The 24,277-nt window shown below is 43.8% G+C and overlaps 1 protein-coding gene across 1 annotated transcript in view; it reads left to right on the top strand.

The window, feature by feature from the left end:
- Nucleotides 1-24,277, top strand: part of Slc22a23 (solute carrier family 22 member 23) — a 164,441-nt gene that overhangs the window by 29,861 nt on the left and 110,303 nt on the right. The window contains exons 2-3 of the mRNA XM_038332774.1: nucleotides 8,237-8,340; nucleotides 14,934-15,088. Coding sequence (XP_038188702.1) covers nucleotides 8,237-8,340; nucleotides 14,934-15,088 — 259 coding nt within the window. The remainder of the gene's footprint in view (nucleotides 1-8,236; nucleotides 8,341-14,933; nucleotides 15,089-24,277) is intronic.

Here is a 24,277-nt window from a genome sequence, read left to right as displayed (position 1 = left end):
AAAATCACACTGTTAGTCATAGAAACAGGGCTATGGAATGTTTAAAAGAGCCCTAACTAGCTTTAATACTGTGGCTTTGGTGTGGGTTCCCCGCAAAATTAAAAACAAACAAACAAACGGTAAATAAATAAATGAAGCTGTAGTGCAGGTTTTCTAAGAGGGGCACATCCTCCCTTTAGACCAGACAAGCTTACAATCCATTTTTTTCTATTGTTCTCTCCAGCAAGCTGAAGTTATTTATTTGTTTGTTTGTTTTGGCAGTAAGTTAAATGGGAAAAATAAAGATGAAAGGCAATTGCAGTAGCAATGAACAAAAACCAGAGACAAAGCTTAAAGGAAATAAAGAATTCCCCAGAGTACCTGGCAAGGGTGTTGATGATGTCATTTAAGGAAGCTCCCTAGCATGCCAACTCTAATTGGCACTTGTATTGGCTACTGTTGACAGCAAGCCTCCTGAAACTGGAGGATGAGCTTAGAAGCAAAACTGAAGAGAGAGCTTGAGGTTTTTCAATTTAGGCAGTATATCCTGAATTTTGATGAAGTCTTTTGAGAGGAAAAAAAAAGACTCTATATACTGCTAGAATAGAAATACTAAAAATGGTGGCCTTGGCTGCCTACATATGAAGAAGCTAATTGTAGCTCACATGCTCCTTCAGTCTGGCTTATGGAGACTATTTCTTTGGTCCTTATGTGCCTAACCTTCATGTGTGTATGTGTGTATGCTTCTGTTGTGTGCACATAAGTGTATGTGTGGATGTTCTTACCATTCCTGTTGTTTCTAGTCTAAAAGCAGCATAGCACAGCCCATCTACAGTGTATAACACCCTGAATCCTGGGAGGCTCTGAAATGCTATTTTAGAGGGGAAAAGTGATGGTTCCATATTTCTCTTCATTCCTGCAACCCAGTAGGGGATTTTGTTTCATTTAAACCATTGGAATTTGAAGCCATTTTGTCTTCTTTGTGGTATTGCCCTGAAATATTTCCTTGTATCTCAACTGACTGTGCTCAGGCACGGAACAGGCAGCTGGCACAGTGGCAGGCAAAACCCTGTGGTCTGCTAATGACAACAAGCTCACATGGGGATACCCACCCTAAGAGATGAAACCTTGGGATAACTTACATTCATTGGATAAACAAAACACACTGAAGTAAGTTTCATGGGCTGTTATCAGGCTATGAAGTTTATTGCAATCTGCTTCTTTTGCAAGAAAAACAATACATTTATTTTATGTGTATGAGTGTTTTGGCTGCATTATGTCTGTGTGCCATGTGTGTGCCTGGTGCTTGCAGAGGTCAGGAGAGGTGTCTGAGCTCCTGGAACTAGAGTTACAAATGGCTGAGAGCTGCCATGTGGGTGCTGGGATTTGAATCTGGGTCCTCTAAAACAGCAGCCAGTACTCTTAACAGCCGAGCCATCTCTCCAGTTCCACAATCCCATTTTGGGTTGTACAAGGTCTCCCTTATAGCCCTGCCTGGCCTGAGACTCACTAAGATTCATTTGTTTGTGTCGCCCACAGGCAGGGATTGAAGGGACATGCCACCATGTGTGCCTGCTGCAAAACTTCTTTTAAAATGCTTGCTTGCTTTGAAATAGCAGTGTGATGTCTTAGCCCAGGCTAGCCTTGAACTCTTGGGTTCATGATAACCCTCACTTTCAACCTGTGGGTAGCCAAGACTTCAGGCATGTCCCACGGTACCCGCCTCTATTTTCTCTATCTATTTAAAAATTCCTGTTGACAACCAAACATTTTCAAAACAAGTTTCTTCTAAACGTATTATTAGTTCATTTACTTATTGACTGGGATAGGGTCTCATGTATCCTAGGCTAGTCTTAAGCTCCATATTTTGCCTGTGTATAACGCTGAACTTCTGATTCTCCTGACTCACCTGAGATGACAGGCATGTCCCACCCACCACATCAGGTTTTCTGCCATGTTGGGATAGATCGTAGAGATTTGTGTATGCCTGGTGGGCACTCTGCCAACTGAACCTTAGCCTCAGACTCTAGTTTTAGATTGCATTAAAATATAGATCCCTGTAAAGGTGAAAGGAGATATATTTATTTGGGTTTTTTGTTTTGTTTTTAATGATTTTTGTCTTGCCCTTATCATTTTTCCTTTCTATTTTATAGTTTACAGTTAATCAGGACAAGTTTAGGGAACAGAAGAATAGTATAAACTAGAAAATAAAAATCAGTTTCCTATCTACTCTCACATTTTTTTTAGTTTTATATATGCATGCATTGTGTGTGTACGTTGCGTATGTACATCTATGCTCAGTGAATGTACAACAGCAGACCTGTGGAGATCAGAGGAAGGTATGTGGGAGTCAGTTCTCTTTCTACCATGTGAGTTCTGGAAATCAAGTTCAGGTCATCCAGCTTGGCAGTAAGCCCCTGTACCTGCTGAACCATCTCCCCAGCCCTGTTCTGGTGGATGCTTTGGGATGCTCCTGCGCCTGCTGAGCCATCTCCCCAGCCCAGTCTGGCCTAGATGTTTTGGGATGCCCCTTTTCCCTGAGCACAGCAGCTGTTGTCCTCACTTCTTTTCATTCTGACACCGTAATACACAAGGAAAGTTTTTGTTAGTCATTAGTTTTTGAAAGCATGAGTTCCTTTCCTCAGGAACTCATGGCTTGCCCTTGTAAATGACAAATGGTGATGTCGTTGCATAGGAACCTCTGTGAGCATTTCTGCTAATTTCCTTGAGCAAAAGTTACACCAAGTGAGGTTTGCTGGGCCAGAGAGTAGATACTGCTTAAAGGGATGGGCTGTATGTTGTCAGATTTCATCCAGAAAAAAAAAATGGTGCCTGCTGTTAACACCTGTGCAGCTCTGTACCTCTTTGTCTCTCTTTCATCCTTAGAAAATTAAATACATATAGTTAGTTTAGATTTTCATTAACAGAATCAAATGTTTCCTGAGTATTTTTATTTCCCAACCCATTTATACTCCATGTTTTGTCAATTGTCTGAGTGTGCACACACATTTCTATTTAGTATGTTAGTCTATATGGCTAAGATAATAAAACCAGGGGGAAATAATTTAGTTAAATGTGAGACCTGTGGATGTAGTTTTATGAATATGGATATCTATAATTTTGTTTACGATATTTTTTGGTGCATGGAAATTTTAACTACTTAAAGTTAATAATGAAATAGTAACTATTAAATTCAAAACATATTAGTCTTTTAAAAAGATGCATTTTTATTTTATATGCATGAATATTTGCTTTCATGTATGGATGTATGTGTACCACATACACGTCTGGTACCTGTGGAGGTCAGAAGAGGCAATGGGTCTTCTGGAACTGAAGTTAGAGACCATTGTGAGCTGCCATGTGGGTGCTGGGAACTGAACCCTGGTCCTCTGCAAGAGCAGCCAGTGCTTGTACCCACTGATCCATCTCTTGAGCCCCATCCCATCATTTCTCTAGGAAATTTCTCCTAACACAGTCAGATAGTAACCTGTCTTCTCCCAACTTTTCAATAATTCGTCTTAAAAATTTTGTTAGAGAATTCCTTATTACTGAAAATTGTTTTCTCTATGTCCCAATTTTCCATCTTCTTCAGAAGCATGATTAGTTTTTCTTGGTGACTAGTCTCCACTCTTAACAAGTCGTGAAATTTGATAATTGCCTTAAAATGATACTACTTCTATTTCTTGTAGTCTGTCCTTTAAATCTATGAGTACAAAAGCAGCCTACCAGATTTTTCCTGACTTTTCTTAAGTCGGTTTTTGAACAGAACACATAGAAACCAGCTATGTCGTGTGAGCTGTGTAAAATCATTCATCGTGCCCTTAAGTCTGGGGCCAGAGTCCCCTGTGGTATTGCAGGATGCTTCTGAAGTGAGTCCGGTGGCAGAGTGGGATGGTGGAATGGGCTGTGGCTGGAAGCTTTTATGATCCTGTTAAACCTGCTGATGGAGTGTTAACTTGCTTCATTAGAGGGCTGTTCCCATTGTTCTCTAGGGGATGGTTTCCAGGAGATGGAGTCCGTGCCAGGCTGTACTGTTTCTGAAGGGTGGGGGTTCGGCCTACATTTTCCTTGGGAACTATAGCTCAGGGAAACCCAATCAAGGAAGGGGCTCCATCAAGTATCAAGCACTGCTGTGGGCATTGCGGGAGACAGGGAATAAATGCAGGGCAACAGCTTCTCTTAAGTTTCTGGAGTATAGGCTGGAGCTCCCAAAGGATTCCCAGTGTAACACCTTATACCCAGCCTGCCCAGTATTTCCTCTGGAAGCCTAGAAACTAGGAAGTCATTGTCCTGGCCACTGGCTCCAGGATCCCACTCTTGTAAAGCTGTCATCAGAGTTTTAAGCCCCGAGACCACCTGGTCCCTACTGGATCTGACTGGCATCGCAGAACTTCCCCTCCACTCCCCAACCACTTGTTCTCTTTCAGCTCATCAGCCCCGAGAGCAGAATGAGTTAGCACGAAAAGTTATTTGTTGTGTGAACCTGACTAGCAGAGGCTAAACCATATTTGAAACCTCTGTAAGGGTTCAGAATTAGTGTTTTTAGCTTTATAGCTTGTACTACAGTCCAGTCCAGTGAGCATCTCCCTCACCCCAAAACCAGTGGAATGGGCGACATGTTCAGGATATACTTGAAAGGTTTCCACCATTCCACTGGTTTTGGTGGTTGATTGATGGAGGAAGGAGATGGGGAGGAGGGGCAGTAACCAAGCTCATTAAGTCCTGGTCTTAGACTTTTTACAACAGTGCTCTAGTCAGACATTTTTATTTTTAAATCTCAAAAACTTAGTTTAACTTCCTGAGTAACCAATCACTATAATCTTATCTGTAGGAATGAGAACAAATTTGAGAACCAGGTGATCCCAGAGCTTCCTCATACCTCTGAAATTCCGTGGTAGCTTTTTCAAAAAGATAAGAGTGTGTGAGGCCGCACCTCATGTGCCCAGTACATTTTTGGTAGAAGTTAAACGAAGGAGCCAACTCCATAGATTCCCTCATCTCCCTCCCTCACCCCACTCCCACCCTACCCGCCACCTTCCTGCCCACCCTCCAAGCCCGATGGACTATGTGCCTCAAGGGTGGGCCCCAGCATGACCAGGGTGTTGGTGTAGGTGGATTCCCCAGAGTGAGTAACCCTTATCTTGCTAAGCCTGCTGGGTGCTCTTAGGCGCTGTGCTTGCTGACTCAGATATGTATCCAGCTGATGAAGCTGTATTGCACAGGTGGCAGTCTTGCCCTGGATTCCCTGGCCCACCACCCCAGGGTGGGTGAGCCCCTGGGTGAGTCCCCACAGAGGCCGGGCTCACTGATGCCAACGAGGCTTCCTTTCCTTATTGCCAGTGTGAGTGCTTCGGTCTTCCTCCATGTCCTACTAATTTTCCACTCTGGCATTGTTAATTGATAGGGGTCATGTTGAGGTGACTACTGAACAACTTATTAGGTGGCAACTAAATTGGGTCATGGCTGCCCCAGGCTGGGTGGAGTAATTGCTCAGGTGACTGAGCTGGCAACAGTGCCAGCTATTTTTCTCCACTTCCCTGGATGTTTTTATTAAAGTCCCCTGTCTCCTGGCCATTTAGTATAAGCATAATGTACTCTTTTGCAACATTTAACCTTGAGTAAACTCATCAATGGGAGGTCTGTGGAGATGGGAAAGTAGTTAAAAGTAGACTGAATGAAAGAGATGGCAGCTGGTGTCTCTCCCCCAGGCAGCAACCCGGGTCAGGCCAGCTTAGTGCTTGCCAAGAATACGCTAGACCGAAGTCTGTGCAGGTGTGGTGGAGCTGGGAGCTGAATGGGTGCAGGTGCTGCCTCTCCCAGAATGTTTAAATGGAGCTGGGAAAACAGAATACAAACACCTTGGTTATGACAAAGCTGTAACTCGTGTTTTAAGGCCAAGTCTGCCCTCCTGGCATTAGAAAGGTGTTTATTAGCAAATTTTTTCTTCTGGAAACATCAGTGCATGTTGGCTTCCCAGGCTGGCATCAAGAGCCCACCTTAGCTGTCTGGAGCGAGTAGATGAAGTGTACTGATGTGTGTGTAGTGTTAGCCTCTTCTTTCCTGGGAGACCACTGAGGCCTGGGGTGACGAAGCTCACAGGCTGTCTCCACAGTGGCCTGGAAAGGCAGGGTGGGAACTTATGGCATCCTCAGAAACAGGACAGTTGGTCCATGTGGCTTAGGCTCACGGGAATAGCTCTTCAGCCTCCATTGCTGGGCTTTCCTGCACGTGTTTTCACACAGAGCATTGGGGATGCATTGGGGGATGGGGCCCCCTAATCTGCACTTCCTGCTCATTCCCAGGTGATGGAGTCCCTGTGGTTCTGTATCATCTGACCACCTACGTGGCATTTCAAGCAGCCAATGCTCCTCCTCCCCAGACATATGAATACACCTAGAAAACGACCCCAAACCATCCTTCTTGGCCTTTGTGTGGCTTGTGCTTCATCTTTTGGCCTTCCCTCCTAAGCTCTGTATCAGACCATCTGGGGCCAACTCGGTAGAGGAAGGAGTGTGTTACTCTCTCAAAGCCTCTGAATCCTGCCATGGAGCATGGGCAATCAAGTGTCCCAAGGAGTCCTGGGCAGATGTCAAAGCAGTGACAGGTGCCCCCTTCCTTCTCCGTCTAGGTCAGGTTCTTTCTTGGCAATTGCTGATACAATCTTTTCCAAATTTCACTAAAGCCAAGACCTATAGCTGTCGCCCTTGGTTTCCATCAGATGCTCCAGAAGTGTGGAAACAGTCAGACCTGAGGGTACCAGAATCCATGGCATTACATTCCGCGTCTCCCTATATAGGCAGATCGAAGGAAGAGACACCTAAAAAGGCAGTTCAGGTTGTGGCCCCGTGCCTTCCACCCCTTGTCCTCACCATTCCTGACTGCCTCCGGCCACTTGTCCTATCATTCCTAAATTTTCCCATGATGGGTCATTTCTCCAGCTGGGATCAATACCCCACCCCACCTTTGTATCTCCCTTGACCTGGGGTCAAAAGCTCCAAGGTGGAATAGTAGCCAGAAGGGCTTCTCTGCCACTAAGGGTGCATGGCAACAAAAAAGAGCAAGGATGGGTGCTGCAGTCCTGATTGCACTAGCCACTCACTCCCTGTTCCCTTGTCCCTCTGACCTAGAGGGACACTGTGTGTGAGCCTCAGTCCTTTTCCACTTAGATAAATAGGAAAAATAGTCATTGAAGATCTCTGTCTCTCTGTCTCTCTGTCTCTCTCTCTCTCTCTCTCTCTGTATGTCTGTCTGTCTCTCTCCTCTCTTCTCTTGTATGTGCATGAATGTTTGTGTGTGAGTAGGCATACATGCATACATGCTATCACACACGTGAAGATCAGAGGACAGCCTCGGATGCCTGTCCTCACCTATCTTCTTTGAGACAGGGTCTCTCTGTCCTTTGCCACTGTGTATGCCAGTCTATCTGGTCCACAAGCTTGCAGGGACTCCCCTGTCTCCACCTCCTATCTTGCTGCAGGAGTTCTGGGATTGCATTACCATACCAGCTTTATGTGGGTTCTGAAAATTCAAACCCAGATCCTCACACTTGTATGACAAGTGCTTTATGAACTGAATGATCTCCCCAGCCCCGAGGATCGTTTTCATTTTTCTGATTAAATAACGAAACGTAACTGCATAAAATTGACCAAGTCTGAGACTCCAGTGGTGCAGGTAGCCCTACAACACAATTCACAAGAGCATTTATAGGAAAAAAGTGAGACTATATTAAGTTCATAGCTCAGATTCACTATTCACTATTTTTTGTTTTGAGACTGCAGTTCAGCTGGTCTAACAGAGTGGGAATGCTGATGTTGCCTTTCATATCCCTGTGTTGTTATAGCACCCCATAAGGAAACATGGCCAGGCCTTCCCATCACTTGGATTGCAGCAGCTCTGTGGGGTGTGAAGGACTCTGGTCACCAGGCTATCAGTTTCTCTGGCCATTTTCCTCTCCCTCGGTTTCCTGTGGTTTTGGGAACAGAAGACACACATGTCTGCAGATTTCATGTGTCACTCCTTGCAGATGTAGATAATCTGTTTAGACTAAAGCACCACATTTCATTTTGTGGGCAAATCAGAATCCCCATTGGATTTTAAGCAGTCTAATGACGATATTCTTAGTGTCACATGTGATATGGCCCCAATAGCAATGCCAAGACCCTGGTAGGGTTATTGTAATGTCCTTGTGGTTGAGCGCCACTAGATGTGTGTATGTGTATGCGTCTCTCTGATTTACCTTCTGTTTGCCCCTCTCTAGTGGGATCTTGTGTGTGATAATGCCTGGAAGGTCCATATCGCTAAATTCTCCTTGCTGGTTGGATTAATCTTTGGCTACCTAATAACTGGATGCATTGCTGACTGGTGAGTACCAACACACCTGACACATGGACCTTTGGAAGGCTCAGCACACCTTTGCTAGCTAAGGAGAAGTGGTCAGTGTTAACAGAGTCACTGTGCCTTTGTTCTGCTTGCCAGTGATGCCAGAATAGAAGCTGCCACTTGGAGAATGCAGGGGCCAAAAAGAATTGACCACTACACATGACAGAGTGGGGGAAGGAGGATCTAAATTCATTAAAGACCAGCCTGCAGCCCCATTTAATTCTGACGACTTATGCTTAGTTGGGAGGAGCATGGAGAGGCACAGCTGGGTGCCAAGTGGGTGGAGGCACAAAATACATTTTTTAAAAAATGGAGAGCTGGGTGAAGTGGAATATACCTGTTGTCATTGGGGACTGAGGCCAAGGACTGCTTGAACTTCATGAAGCCAACCCAAGCAACATAAATGAAATTCCATCGCCCAAAACCCAAAACTTTAGTGAAGGAGTTGGAGACCCTTCACCTTATGAATGGGGGTAGATGTCAGTTCGAATTGGAGCCTTAAAATATCAGCACATCTGAGAGATAGTCGCTGGCTTAGCCAGGAGCTGCCTCTTGGTGCCGATGAGGAGGAGGACAATAGAACATAATGGCATTTGGGTAATGTGTATGTAGTCAGTGTGGACAAGGGAAGGGTAGCAGTTAGAAATGAGACGGATCGTGTTTTAGGTGGGAAGGAGGGGTGGGTTTCCAGATCAAACTACGTGGTTCAGGAAGAAATAAATGATGAGGAGGACCAGGAGGAGACAGACCCTGAATAGTGATAATGGCATCATTAGAACCTACTGCTTAGGGGCTGGAGAGATGGCTCAGTGGTAAAGAGGACTGGCTGCTTTCCCAGAGGACCCAGGTTCAGTTTCTAGCACCCACATGGTAAACTTCTTTTCGACTCTGAGGGCACCAGGCACAGACATGCATGTAAGTAAAACACCTGTACACATCAAAATAATTTTTTTTTAAGAAAAGAGCCCATTGCTTACTGATCACTGTGTAACAGGCCACTTTCAGATATTTCCAAGCCTTAATTGTTTATTGCTGAAAAACTAGAGCCCAGAACTTTATCAATCCCCAAGTCCACTCAGCTGTGAGCTGCATTCAGGACTTGACACCACACCACAGGGCCCGGAACAGCTTCACTGCCAGCATGGCACAACACTTTTATTTAAGGCATTCTCTGGACACAAGAACACTGTGGTGCTGTGTCCAAGAGGGAAGACAATTGCCTAATGTCAGGAACTGCCCAAGGACAAAGATGTGGGGTGGCTTTTCCCTACCCCACTCTTTTCACAATAATCTTTTTTGTGTGTGAATCAACATGTCTCAGGCCTGTTGACATAGGAATGTCAGGAATGCTAAGGGATAGACTCGTGTGTGTGTGTGTGTGTGTGTGTGTGTGTGTGTGTGTGTGTGTGTGTGTTTTCCTGGTGCCCTCTGTATCCCGGTTAGCTGAGAAGGCTAGCCAGGGCAGTGGGAATGGCTACAGAGCTTTCTCAGGCCACTTTAACTAGTGGAAATTTCCTTCCTCGTCTAGTGTCTATTTGTGTGGATATACAATGTGATTTCCTGTGAGCCCAGAATCTGCTAAATCGTTGTTTCTAGGGCTTCACATGGGCACATTTCTTGTGTTCAGCATTAAAACTGTCAGTGACCTCTGCAGGCCTGTGCTAGGAGCTGTCTAGTTTTTGAGGATGGAAAGCAAGGTTTATTTGACCAGATGTTTGGCTTGCTAGCTTTTCAGGATGAGCTGTACTGATCTGGCAGGCACTGCTTCCCAGGGAACTTCACTGAGAGAAATTAGAAATGTATACCAATATGATCCCTGGCCCTCCTTTCTGAGAAATGCAGACTTGATAGCGCTTTTAGTGTCCTGGTTCCACGAACAATTTGCTAAATAGGAAATGCAGGGTTTTATTAAAGAATCGGTAGAAGTGTAAGTTGTGTCGGTCTTTTTCTTGCACATGCATACCCAGTAGCCTCTCTGGTCACAGTCCAGGCCTGGGCCTGGTGACAAAAGACTTAATGGATCTTGCTCAGAGTGCCTAGAATCTGGTGTTACAAACCAGTTCTCTGCAGTGGCTTTCTGGGGACTAGGTTAGACAAGCAAGCAGGGATGTCCTAAGGAGGCATCACAAGTTGGATGTTTGAGTAGTAGCTTTGGGGGAGCTTGAGTGACCTTCATTTCCGCTAAGTTTTGTTCTTCCCACATCTCCTGTCTGTTAAAGGGGTGGGTTGTACTTTACTCTCTGCTTACGCAGAGAAATCACCCCATTTGAGGGACCGCTGTTTCTTACAGCAGGGTCAGGTTCAGGATTGCATGAGGAAGTCACTCAAGTCATGATGTAAGTTCTTTAAAATTAAAAACGTCAGCATAGGCAGATGTTTAAGTGGTAGGCAGCTTTTCTTAAGTTTCGGAGCTATGGAGATGGCTCGGTCAGCAAGAGCACTTGCTACATAACCATAAGACTCCCCAGCACCCATGTAAAAAGCTGTGCATGGCCACATGGCCCCTAATCACAGAGCTTTTGACACAGAGGCAGGGGGATTTGGGGGGCTTGCTGGCTGCTGACCTATTCCCAGGTTAAGGGAGTATACTGGCTAGGTTTGTGTCAACTTGACACAAACTAGAGTCATCAGATAGGACAGAACCTCAATTGAGAAAATGCCTCTAAAAGAATTGGCTGTAGGTAAACCTGTAGGACATTTTCTTAGTTGCTGTTGGAGGGCCTTCCCATTGTGGGTGGTCCCTTCCTTGGGCTGGTGTTCTGGGTTCTGTAGGAAAGCAGGCTGAGCAAGTCATGAGGAGCAAGCCAGTAAGCAGCATTCCTCTATGGCTTTTGAATCAGCTCCTGCCTCCAGGTCCCTGCCTTGCTTGAGTTCCTGTTCTGACTTCCTTCTATGATGAACAGTGATGGGGGAAGCATCAATCAAATAAACCCTTTCCTCCCCAAGTTTCTTTGGTCATGGTGCTTCATCACAGCCATAGAAACCCTAACAAGACAACCAAGGACCCTGTTACAAGGGAATACAGTAGAGAATGAAAGAGGAGACTATCTGATGTTCGCCTCCAACCCCAACAAATCACATACACCACACACACACACACATACACCATACCACATATACACACATACATACACATATACACCTCACACACACCTACGCACACCTGCACCACACCTCACACACACGTACTCTCATACACACATGAAAATATTTAAAATGATAAAATATTTTTTAAAAGGAAAACCTAGTTTCATTTTCAACATGTTAGTTGAGCTACATGTGAAACACTCAGGACAGGGCTCTGTTGAAGGATGGCCTGTGTTTGTAGTAGCGATAACAGGCAGAATGGAGGCATACTTGGGAAGATATAAGCTGAAGAACCCCAGGAAAGAGGAGATGGCTCAGGCATTCGTTTCTGCAAAACAGCAGGGGATACCAACCAGGTTCCTTGTACACAGTGCCTCTTTCTTACCTGCATTACTATCTGGTCCCACCTCCCACCCCCCATCCCAGCTGATAGAAACTTCAAAGTGGATATTGTCCTAAAGGTTCTTTGCCAGCTTGCCCCATCTTTTATAAACAATCCCTGAATTAAAATCTCCTTCAAGCCAGGTAGTGGTGGCACATGCCTTTATTCCCAGCACTTGGGAGACAGAGGCAGGAGGATCTCTGTGAGTTCAAGGCCAGCCTGGTCTACAGAGTTAATTCCAGGACAGCCAGAACTCTTACACAGAGAAATCCTGTCTCAAAAAACCCCAACAGAATAAATAAGTAAGTCAGATCTCCTCTAGTCATTTCATTGGAGTGGGATGTCTGCCTGGAGACCCAGTATCAGTTCCCCGTGACTGCTGTAACTAGCTATTACATGCTTGGTAGCTTCACCACAAATCAATCATCTTACAGTTCATAAGCCTAACATGGGTGTCACCGGGATAAAACCAGGACACCATCAGGGCAGAGCTCCTTTCTGGACCCTCAGGGGACAATCAATTCCTTGTCTTCTCTAGCCCTAGTAACCACTTGTGTTCTGGGTTTATGACCCCTTCCTTCATCTTTAAAACCAGTAAAATGGGATCAAGTTCTTTCATGCTACCCTCCTTGGAAAATTACCAAATTTGAGGTCCTTAGCTATAATCCCATTTTCAGAGTCTCTATCGCCCCAAAAGCTAAAAAAATAAATAAATAAAAGAATAGTTTCTGAGACTTCAGATAATTACACCTTAGAAGATTCTGGAAGACAAAGGTCTTTGCTGTCACTCAGCTGTAATCCCACTCTGGGGAACCAGCTCATACGAGGCTTGTAACTTTCATGTAGTGATGTAGCCAATGGTCGCTGAGTTGCTGGCAAATTTCCACATGACCTCCATAAACACCCGTGGAGAAAATGTGGCCTTTCTCACATAGCTCAGGGATAATGTGGTATGAGCCTGAATGCAAAACCAAGGTGTTTGTTCTGACTTCAGAGGCCACAGCCCCCACTGATTGATAGGTGTGTTTTACTGATTTAAGTAATCATTTGGGAGGGAGGTAAGTGGAATGTGTTTTACAAGATTTAAAAATAAAACTCAATCCTCTTTTCTAAGACAAAATTAGAATAGGAAAAAACAGGTCTGAGCATCAGGAATAAGTGGGCATGGTAGCATACACCTGAGACTGGAGGATTTGGGGAGGTTGGAAGTAGGACTATCAATTTGAGGTCTACCTGGGCTACACAGAGTTCTAGGTTAGCCACACTGGGCTGCACAGAAAGACAATATCAAACAACAGCAGAAGTGCAGGAAGGTTGGAAGTTGAAATGTTTAGCTTGGGGATTCAGGCCAAGCCCATCATGTTCTTCTAAGAAATGAAACAGAGCCCATTCACAGGTGAGGTGGGTACAGGGAATTAAAAACAGATGATAGAGATTCGTATTGTATACTCTACTTCCTATTAAGAGGACAAGTAAGCCATGCTTTAAATGGACTTCTGCAAGTGAGTTGGGCATGGACAAAGGCATCTGTAAGATCTTTCCTGGTAAGGACTTTGTGGCCCCCAACCCGAACACAAAGGCTTTTCATTGTTATAAACTCATAGCCTTGGCCCCATATCCCCAAATCAAAAAGACTAATTCAAGTGGGTGGGCCATTAGAAAGTCTTTGTATTTATATTATAGTATAAATGTTCTATTTTATATATTTACATTTTATGTTTAAAACTATTAAATATTTCATTTATATTTTTACATATTATGTTATATCTTATATTACATGTTATAAAAGTTAAAGTTGTGGGAGACGGACTAGGCCTCGCAGTACTTTATCTTTAAAATGAGCTTTAAGTGGGAAAGCATTTGCATATGTATAAAACCTGTCCCTTAATGTGCACAATTCAGTGATTTTGACTGTGTTTACAGAGTTAGGTCCTTTGCCCATTCTGAGTTTACATCCTTTCCATTGTCCTTGCAGAGACTGTGAAATATGCTCATAAGCATTCTCTGTTCTCACCCCCAGGAAGCCACAATTTTACTGTCTGTTTCTTTGACTCCCTCCCCCGGCCCCTCCCCAGCTTTTTACTTGAAGTCGTAAGTGTCTAGGACAACTAAAGCCACTTAACTACCCTTTGTGGTATTGAAGGCACCAGTCCGCATTTCCTCCCTTCCCTCTCCCCCCCCACCTTCTCAGTCAGCTATCCTTCCAGCCCAAGCCCAAGCCAGTTGTGTTAAATATTAATTTGCTTGCTGCAGCTGTGTTGCCATAGTTTTACTTGTAATAAGTAGAGAAAGGTGAATGGTCAGCATGGGGACGAGGGAACTCGTGGTTTTTCAATTTCTGTGAGACTACCCCACCTGCCCTCTGATTGCCCCCAAGTACATTGTCCCCTAGTGGTCATTGATAGCGCACCAATTAGCTCTGGGTGTGGTTTGTGAACTCACTATACCACTGCCCTTTGCGGCAGACTCTACTGTCAGACACCAGAGCGTTTATTTACAGTCCAGAGTGTCTAAGTTTGGTGTATGATCCCTGTAGTCGTCTTAGAGTTGCATGTTGCCATGTAGCTGAAGCCAGTTGCAGCTGGCCCAGCCCTGGACCTGTGTAGGTTGCCTATGAAACAAGATAACCTCCCCAAGGTAACAGCTGGAGAACAGAAGTGAAACCTTCCCTCCATGTCCGTGTTGACGTCTGGGCCGGTTCCAAAGGTCAGCAGTTTCTCAAGACATTTTATGCTGGGCGTGTCAAGGTTTGTGTTTGAGGAGTTATTATTGATTTTTGTTCTCTTGCCTTCAGCTATCCCTGTGTATACGCAGAGATAGACTCAGCAATGGTGACCAGGGCCACATCATAATTCTCTCTCCTATAGTTGTTTGAACAATGCCCTCTCGGTCCTAGAGGAGGATGTATGTGGTTCAACATCCCACAAGAGGCCTCTATCCCAAGGGCGTAAGCCATGATCTAGTCAAGTGGGTTCAGGTACTATGAAGACATTTAGCTCCTACCCCTTCAGTGTATGTTGTGTGCTCACTGGATGCTGGGTCTCAGCACTTAGCGCTGCCGCCTTGTTTAACGCGGATGCCTGACTTCTCCCCTCTTCGCATGCAGGGTTGGTCGGCGGCCCGTGCTGCTGTTTTCCATCATCTTCATTCTGATCTTTGGACTGACTGTGGCACTGTCGGTGAATGTGACAATGTTCAGCACACTCAGGTTCTTTGAAGGATTCTGCCTGGCTGGAATCATCCTCACCCTGTATGCATTACGTAAGTAGGAACCATCACGACTAGTCCCTACGGAAACCAGCCCAAGTGTTGCTGCCTGAGAGGTTCTGGGCTAGTTGTGGGGTGGTGGCACTTGGGAAACACACACTCTGAAGTCTGTGTGGTTTCAAAAAAGCTTCCAACTGGGGTTCAGTGCCTGCATCGAGGAGAATGGAGGTTTGTGTAATGGTTTGGAGATCTGGGGATCAGCCCAAGCAGACATGGGGGCTGCTGATTTCTCTGGAAGTTTCTGTGCACTCTAGAATGCACCGTTGGGTACCCTAGTCCTGGATCTAGCAGAGCATCCCAGAGAACTAGTCCGTGTAAACTGCCCTTGACTATCCTGGACTCCTTGAGATCTTTTCTTCTACTTTGAGGCCATACAAAATCCACATTTTTAACATTCTTTTGAATGTGGCTGTGAGTGGTCTGGATTTGAATCGTCACCTTTAGTATAGCATATTAGGTGGCAAGACTTGGTAGTTTGCTCTTTTGAAATAGGATGGAAAAAGCCATCAGGGGCTCTGACATGTTTGTTTCCCACATCATCTCCTTGGTCACGTATGGGTAAGTTTTGCTTACCTGTATTCAATTCTCTGGAAGACAGCCACAGCCCACAAGAGAAGGAGACTCTGCAGACATTGTACTGGTTGGTTTTGTGCTTCTGGCCACCCTGGAAAGACCTGTGGGATCTTTGGGCAGATAAGGTTCTGACTTTCCTGATTGTTGATAACAGGGAGGAGTCAGGTCTTGATTAGGTAGTACTTTCTAGAGAGTAATAAATGTTAATAGTTGTAATTCTTTTCAATTTGCATTTTTTTTTTGAGATGTGGTTTCTTTGTGTAGCCTTGGCTGTTCTAGAACTAACTGTGTAGATCAGATTGGCCTCTGCCTCTGGAGTGCTGTAATTAAAGGCAGGCGCCACCATCACCATCTCCGGCTCAATTTGCATAGTAAAGACTTCTTTAGGTAACCTAAATTTCTGTCCCACTAGAAACACAAATCAGTTCATGGCGTAGCATTTTGACCATAAGAAAGTGGATATGGGGAAGGCCAGAGTATCTTCTTCCATCCCTTTCTAAGAGTGAGCTGAATTATAGTTTCTTACGGGCCACCTGTTATAGTGTTTGTCTTTATTTTCTATAACCTGAACTGTGTTGTTGGTTTTAGACTTACTGACTTGTACTGACAAACATCATTGTGCTGTTGGTCCTGTGAAAGTCGCTGATATATTTCTATTGAATCTGAGAGAGGCAGCTTTCATGGGAGTATGTGCTTGGTGGACCTCTTTCTTGCCCTGCCCTCCTCAATCTCTGATACTTGGACCCTTCCTTTAGCACAAGTCCTCTGGGCTGTAATTTTAGTTCCCCGTGGACCATCTCTTCTAGTAGGACCTTTCCCACTAAGAATATGAGTCAGAGATTACCACAGGCTTCCGACAAACCAATTCATTTTTTGTTTGTTTGTTTATTAAGCTTGAAAAGAATTTTGGAAGCTGGCTCTTGTTCTACAAAGACCATACTTAGTCTAGGAAATGGGTTTGCGTCTGTCTTTGAGGTAGAGAATCATATATCCTGGTTATCTGCCCCTTGTTCTGAAAAGAGTCACATAGTAAAAGTTTTAGGCATTGTGGGCCATATGGTCTCTGCTACAGCTACTTAACTCTGTCACTGTAACACAAAAGTGGCCATGCATATGCATAATATGTAAATGAGAAGATGTAGCTGTTACCATACGACTTTATCCACCGAAGCAGATTGTGGACCATATTGGGCCAGTAGTTCAGAACCTTCCAAGCAATGGTAGAAATAATTCCTGTGTTGGACTGACAGCACAAGCTTTAAGTCCTGTCCTCTCTTAGTTTTATCTTAATGTCCCTAGTTTAGTTTCTCCTTTGTGCAATTTTCTGTCTTCAATAATTTTGTATATATTTGTATAAGCGATCTGCTAGGTTTTTCTGAAGTAGAGTAAGCTATTATTAAAAGTGATTATGAAACGGGGCTAGAGAGGTGGCTAAGTAGTCAGTGCTTACTGCTCGTCAGAGGACTGAAGTTTAGTTTCCAGTACTCATACTTTGCAGCCTAGAGCCACCTGCGGCTCCAACTCTAGGGAATCCAGTATCCTCTTCTTCTGTTCATCACAGTTACCTGCACACACACACACACACACACACACATACACACACATACACACACACACACACACACACATACATAAATAAATAATTAAATCATTTTTTAATGTGACATAATTTTAAAGTTGAGAATAACACCCAAACATCATGACACATTACCATTGCAATGAAAACGTCCAAGTATTATACAGTGGCCTCCTGTGTGAGCTAATAGATTATTTCAGATAGTACAACTTAAATAAAGCAAAAGAATGTCAACAGTGGCTTGAGAACCCACTTGAATGATGAAAATGGGGAGGATTTTGTTAAGAAATGACAGACAAGTCATTGGAGAGTCAGTTCTCTGACGATGGAGAATTGAACAAAAAAGGAACCAAAGTCATAACTGGCAGATGAGGTTGGGGTAGACATGGGTAATTGGGCTGGGGTGACCCAGCTCTCCAATTCTCTGTCTGGATCATCTTGAAGAAAAATACATGCGCTGGTGACAAGTCATAAAGAGGTGCTCTCAGTCAACAGGGCAGGGAGCTATGAATTTCAATTAGCAAACTTGTTAGCTTTTTCTACACACGAAGCATATGCCCATAAGTAAAACCTGTGATTTTGCTTAGAGGACTCACTGATAAGTTGGGCCATGGGGTAAGTAGCTCTTAGCTCCAAAGACAGCTGTAAAACTTCTGGACATTAATTATTTGCAAGTAACATTTTTAATGGTCCCCAAATTTTCTCTTCCTTCGTCTAGAAGCTTTTTATATCCCTTATGACCTCTGTTGGGAAGGCCTGGCCTTTGTCAAAACAGATCTTAGCTTTATTCTGTTTTAATGTTGCACTGCTTGGCCGTGGAACTAGCAAAGCAATGATTTTCGCCATTTTGATTTCTGTAGTTTACCATGAGGGTAGGCGATTTCATTTCAAGGAACGCTGTCAGTGGATAGTGGTGGCACTTGCCTTTAATCCCAGGCAGAGGCAGGTGAATCTCTGAGTTTGAGGCCAGCCTGGTCTACAGAGTGAGTTCCAGGACAACCTGGGCTACACAGAGAAACCCTGTCTGGAAAAACCAAAAAAAAAAAAAAAAAGGGAAAGAAAGGAGAAAGAAATGATGCTGACTTATGGATGTTTTCTGCTTTATTTGCAAGACTGCCTGAGCTTTTAGTTTTTTTTTTTTTTGGTTTTTTTTTTTTTTCTGCTTTGGATTTTGTTCTGAGGTACACTGTGGTTAAATATTCTACCTTTTAAACTTTTGTTTTATTCAAGTTGCCAAGTGGATAAGTGGTTGTGTAATTAGGACATAAAATAGAGATTATTGGCGTCTTCCCAAGGATTTGAAGAGCAACAGAGAACAGGCCAGGCCTGTGCAGGAGCACAGCAGGGGTGCCTTCCTGCCGCTAAGACCATTGTGAGGCACCCAGGCCTTTAAACACACTTGGGCTACATTGGAGGGTTGGTTTTCTTTTTTAACCTATAAACATAAGAGTATTTGCATGCCCACATACCCACTCACACATGGTGGAACACTAGATTCAGTTGTAAGAGACAAAGACAAGAGCTATAAATCACATCTCCCCATCTCTGTATGAAAGTTGTCTTATCAAAGCCTAAAGAGATGGCTACATAACCAGCTGTGACTGATTGTGGTCTGACCCTCATTCCCAGCTAAGACCATAATGTCACAGGCTAGGTGGTCCGGCACTGTTTAAGATGTGTCAGTCTCCAAGGCAAGCCTCTTTACTGTGGCACTCAGGAAGCTGTTAAGAGGATGGCTTGAGACTAGGGGTTTGAGGCTGGCCTAGGCCTGCATAATGGGACACAACCCTTTTAAATGAAATAATAACAAAATAGCCAAGATTATTGCTTTGTTTTTGTTTTTTAAGTTGATTTGATGGTGGATGTAGTGGGTTTTTTTTTTTTTTTGGTTTTGTTTGTTTGTTGATTTGTTTGTTTCTGCAGTGCTGGGGGATCCAGAGCCCTGTACCCTCGAGCAAAAAGTGCTACTACTGAGCCACACCCCTCACCCGTTTTTAAAAACACTTTCCCCAATTTGTTTATTTCTGTTTTAATTTTTTTGATTGTGTCTTTTATTTCCCCCTTTCTTTTCTTCCTATTTCCCTTCTTCTCTCCCCCTTTCTCTTTTCTTCTTCTAGACCCTCATATCCTTCCATGCTAAGGAATTCAAATGCTTTCAAATTCTTGGTCTCTGTTTTTATGAATTGTGGTTACATGCATATATGTGTGTGTGTATATATAAATATATATATTTGCATATATATCCCCTGATATAACTTGTCCAGTCTGTATAAAGTTAATTTATGTAATTTTTCAGGGCTGACCATTTGATCATATTATCATAAGTACCTTTTCTAAGTTTCTCTGGCCATTAAAACTCCCCTTTGTTGTGGAATAATCTTTTTGTACATTGTGAAGATGTGTCACTGTGTCACTCAGATTGGTTTAATAAAAAAAAAAAACTCAACAGCCAATAGCTAGGCAGGATTTTCAGGACATAGAGGATGCTGGGAAGAAGAAAGCAGAGTTGTGAGGAGACACAGAGGAAGCATGACATGTAGGAGATGAGGTGACAAGCCATGAGCCATGTGGCAGCACATAAATTAATAGAAATTATTAATAGAAATTAATAGAAATTTAAGTTGTAAGAGCTTGTTAGAAACAGGCTTACGCTATGGGCCATGCTTTACTTATTCTGCATGTCATGATTTGGGAGCTGAGCAACAAGACAGATAGAGACTCCCTACACCCCCTAATTCTACACCCCATAATTCTACTTTTTTTTTTTTAGTTTGAAACAATGGATGTTACCTTTTGCCAGCAGAGACCTTGCATGGAGATGATCGGTGCATTGTAGCTATATAACTTTTTTTTAAGCTAAGAATGATAATTTTCTTGAGAACCCTCTCGGTGATTCTCATTATAATAATTCTCCTTAAGCCTAGCTAGGCAGCCTAAACAATTAAGTAAATTTAATATATCATCAAAGAGTGATCAGATATTGTAAGGTTTCTAAGTTACTGATGACATTGCAAAATTAGCATCTAAGTCTTGATTTAATTGCTAAATAGACTAGAAAGCAATCTGGACTTTGCACTAGGTGGGGTGTTGGGTTTTTTTCCCCTGACGTGACACTGATGAGTTTAAACTCTCAAGGGAAGGTTGAATAACTCCTAATCCACGGGACAGGATGATACTTGTATTCTTACTGTGTATTTTTATACTTACATATCCTTCTGAAGTCCTCTAATTTGTATTATTTTCTGCATTTGTCTGTGTTGCTGAAAATTTAGGAACTTATCTCAGTCAACGGAGATGCTATACTTTTTTTTAACTTTTTACTTGAATGACCGCACCAAATGGCTCCATGTAGTGAGCGTAGTGAACGGCAGACATGTGGAATGAAGGGAATGGAGATTGTTGAGCTATGGAATGAAGAGAATGGAGATCACCTGTTGAGAAAGTAGTTGACTGCATTGGAGAGCAAACATTTGCCTTGCATTTGCGGGGAGGCACGTTCCATGAGAGTATGTGCTTGGTGGGTCTCTCTTTTGCCCAATCCTCCTCCTCTGATACCTGACTCTTCCTGTATTACATCCTTCTGGGTTGTAATTTTAATCCTGGTCCCCTGTGGGCCAACTCTGCTGACAGGGCCTTTTCCACCAAGGGTTTGAATCAGAGTTTACCATAGGCCTTTTATAAACCATTTTGCTTTAGCTGGACTTTTTTTCCCCTTGGGTAAGAAAGCCTGTACAAGCATGAGGACCCGTCTTCACATCCCCAACACTGATATAAAAAGTTGGAGGGGGTGCTGGAGTGATGGCTCAGAGGTTAAGAACACTTATTCCTCTTGCCAAGGACCTGAATTTGGTTTCCAGCACCCACATGGCAGCTCACAACTGTCTGCAAATCCACTCTCAGCAGACCCAAAGCACTAGACATACATGCGGTATACACACACGCATAGTCAAATAAAAAATAATCTTTCAAAAGTTAGGCATGACTTCATGTGCCTGTAACCTCAGAGCCATAGAGAGATTTACTGGAGGATCTCTTAAGACTTGCTGGCCAGCAGCCTAGGGTAAGTTCCTTGAGAGACCATGTCAAGTGAAGAGATAATGGGTGACAGTGGAGGACACCAAACCCCTTCCTGTGCTGTCCACATGTGCATAGTGATATGCACCTCAACACATACCACACACAAACACTCATACAGATTTTTATTTTTTTTTCTCTAGTTCAACTTGGCATGATCAGAGAGACTCCACAGGTTAAAGGTGGAGTTAAATGTAGAGCTCTCAAAAGTCATTTACTAATCCTGCAGATTAATTGTGAAAAACAAAACAATAAATTGATAAGAAGAAAGGAATGGAGATGGGTATGGTGGGTTCTATCTGTAATCCCAAAACTTGGAAGGTTGAGATAGGAGGATTGGAAAGAGTTCAAGGATAACCTGAACTGCAGAGTGAATTCATGGCCATGAATTCAAAATGACTCAAAAACTTTAAAAAAAAAAACCAATTAAACTGGAGCACTTGTCTTTAAATCTTCCTCCTGACCTGTCTCTGAGTATCAGAGCTCCTTATGTCATCATGGGGTGGCAAGTGGGAATAGAAATGGCTGGTGACAAAGTCCCTGTGTGGACAGGATGCTGTGGTGACAGTCAGAGGGAAGTGGGGATGAGCTGTCTAGCCAGGAGCCATACTTTGTCACCCGGGACTACTTTTTCTTAAAGCATATCAGCGCTTCAAACAAAACTTATTTGTGAATGCCTGTAGAGCATGTACAGATGAGACATGTCTTCTGTATGCTAAGATGGAAACACAAGACCTCCCTAAGAACCAAACGCCTCATCTTTGCAGGAGCTTAGGAGACAAAAACACACGCCAGCTGCCTAACTGTGCAGATAGGTCTTAAAGTGCCTGTTTATTAAAGGCTTTGGGATTTGATAACAATAGACATATCTCAAAAATTAGAGAGAAAAAAAAAGCAGCAACTATTTTGAGCTTTGGAATTACAGAGCTTAACTGTGTTCTCCACAGAGTAAAAAGCAGTATTAGGTTGTGTATTTCCTTAGGTGTTAAGTTCTGTCATGCTGGAATCTACTTCTGCCTCTGTACTTTGAAACAAAACTGTCTATACAGCAAAAGAATCCATAGAATGATCTGGAAATCAAGAGGTCTGAGTTGTTGCTTGAATCTCTCAGACAGCTGTAACCACGACACATAAGCTTAAATCCTGACAGCTACCAGTCCCTTTCTCTGGAGGTAGGGAATGAGTTTTCAAAGGTGTCTAAAACATGGGTCCATTCCTGGAATAAATGGTAGGAGGGAAATGAGGAAGAATAAGAAGACAGAGAAATCCTTCCAGTTTTAGAATTTTACAACCTGAGAATCCTAAACTCAATCATTAACACTGGTGGAATTTCATCCTGCTCTGGTGGATGTCACATGGGATGGCAATGAAGGCCAACTGGGAAGAGGCGAAGTGATGGGGTAGGATTAATGGTTAACCGTTTGTCTTTCCTATGGTTCCTTGTTTTCCTGTCAACAGCTTGGCCTCAGTTGCCCTGCCTGCATCATCCTTTCTCACTCTGCATTTACTGGCTCAGCTTGACAGAAATCCTGGGACTCCTGTTATACCCTCCAGGATTCCCTGTTTCCACCTGGAAAGAGAGGGTGGGCTGCAGAGCTGAAAGCTGGAGTTCCTAGAAGGAGCTCAGGATTGTAAGAGAGCAGTGAGCAATGGACTTTCTTCCCGCCACGCTGCTTCCCACCCCCTCCCTTTTCCTCCACTCTTGAATGAATATAAAATAATGAAATCAATCAGTCACTTTGAAAACAAATAGAGTTCCAGGATCCTTGGAAAACCTTCAAACATGTAGGGGTTAAGTGAGACCATATCTGGTTTGCCAAGGCCCACTGCTAATGAAAAGGAAGCCATAGTCTTGCCACAGAATAGAGAGAAATATACCTTAAAGTATATAGAGCCATAGAACCGTGCTGTCAGTGACTCTTGTCCAAATAACTGTGCCTTGCCAGATTTGTTCTGTTTCAAACAACACTTTTTTGGGTGGTGGAGGGTTCACATACAAACTACAGCTTCCTTTATTTGAGGTCCAGGAAAGTAGTAATTTGTCAGTTTGGGTATATATTAAACCCTGGGCACCGTCAGGCTCCAGAGTTGCAGAGGCACACATCTTCCTGCCTCCCAGGACTCTGAGAGAACCAGGCTGGACTCGTATTGGACTGATGGTATTAGCATGGGAAAGAAGCTCCTGAGCTTTGGCTTTAGTGTTCATTATCTGATAAGGGTTCTCAAAGACCAGAGGAGTCTAGTGCCTTCTGAGTACTATGGATGATTAGATTTTGTTTGGAGCCTAGTGTCTTCTGAGTACTGTGGATTGTTAGAATTTAGCTGAGCTGACTGCATTTTGGATACTGTAGGTCCTTAGGACCTGCCTGGAATCTGGATCGTGTGACTAGCAGAACCTGAGAAGGAGGCTGGGCCAGCATGTGAAAATTCTGTCCTCCATGACCTTAGGATAGTAGCTAACCAACGAAGGAGCCCAAGCAAGAGAGGGAAGCTTTTAGATGTTTATTTTGGAGGGAATCACTCGGGCTGCAGTTGTAAGCAATCCAACCTGGCAGGCCACGCTGGGAGCAAGGAGGCTGCTGTTGCATCAATGGAAGGAAGAAGAGTCTGAATAAAGTCCAGGGCTGTGGGCAAGGGAGGATCCACAGCCAAATAACTGAGGGTGAGGAGAACATAGAAAGATGGCCAGGCAACTGTCTGTACCTAGATAAATGCCATTTTCCCCCCTCCAAATGTAAGCTAGGGATTCAGCCCATGCTTTTGATTCCAAGTCCTCCAGATTTGAGGCTGAGTACCATTCCCTTCCTCTGTGGGGTGTGGGAAGGGAAGATGGTGATTTCTGTTTTAGGAAGCTGAGTCAGTGGTCCCTTAAGGGCATCCTCCAGCTTTGTTTTAGTGATTCACAGTTCAGAATCTGGTGGAACCAGGTCTGTGGGTCCTCAGCATAAAGTGGCTGGGAA

Source organism: Arvicola amphibius, chromosome 6, assembly GCF_903992535.2.
Source record: "Arvicola amphibius chromosome 6, mArvAmp1.2, whole genome shotgun sequence".
NCBI lineage: Eukaryota > Metazoa > Chordata > Mammalia > Rodentia > Cricetidae > Arvicola > Arvicola amphibius.
The sequence above is the reverse complement of the archived record's forward strand: the minus strand, read 5'-3'. Positions and strand labels throughout refer to the sequence as shown.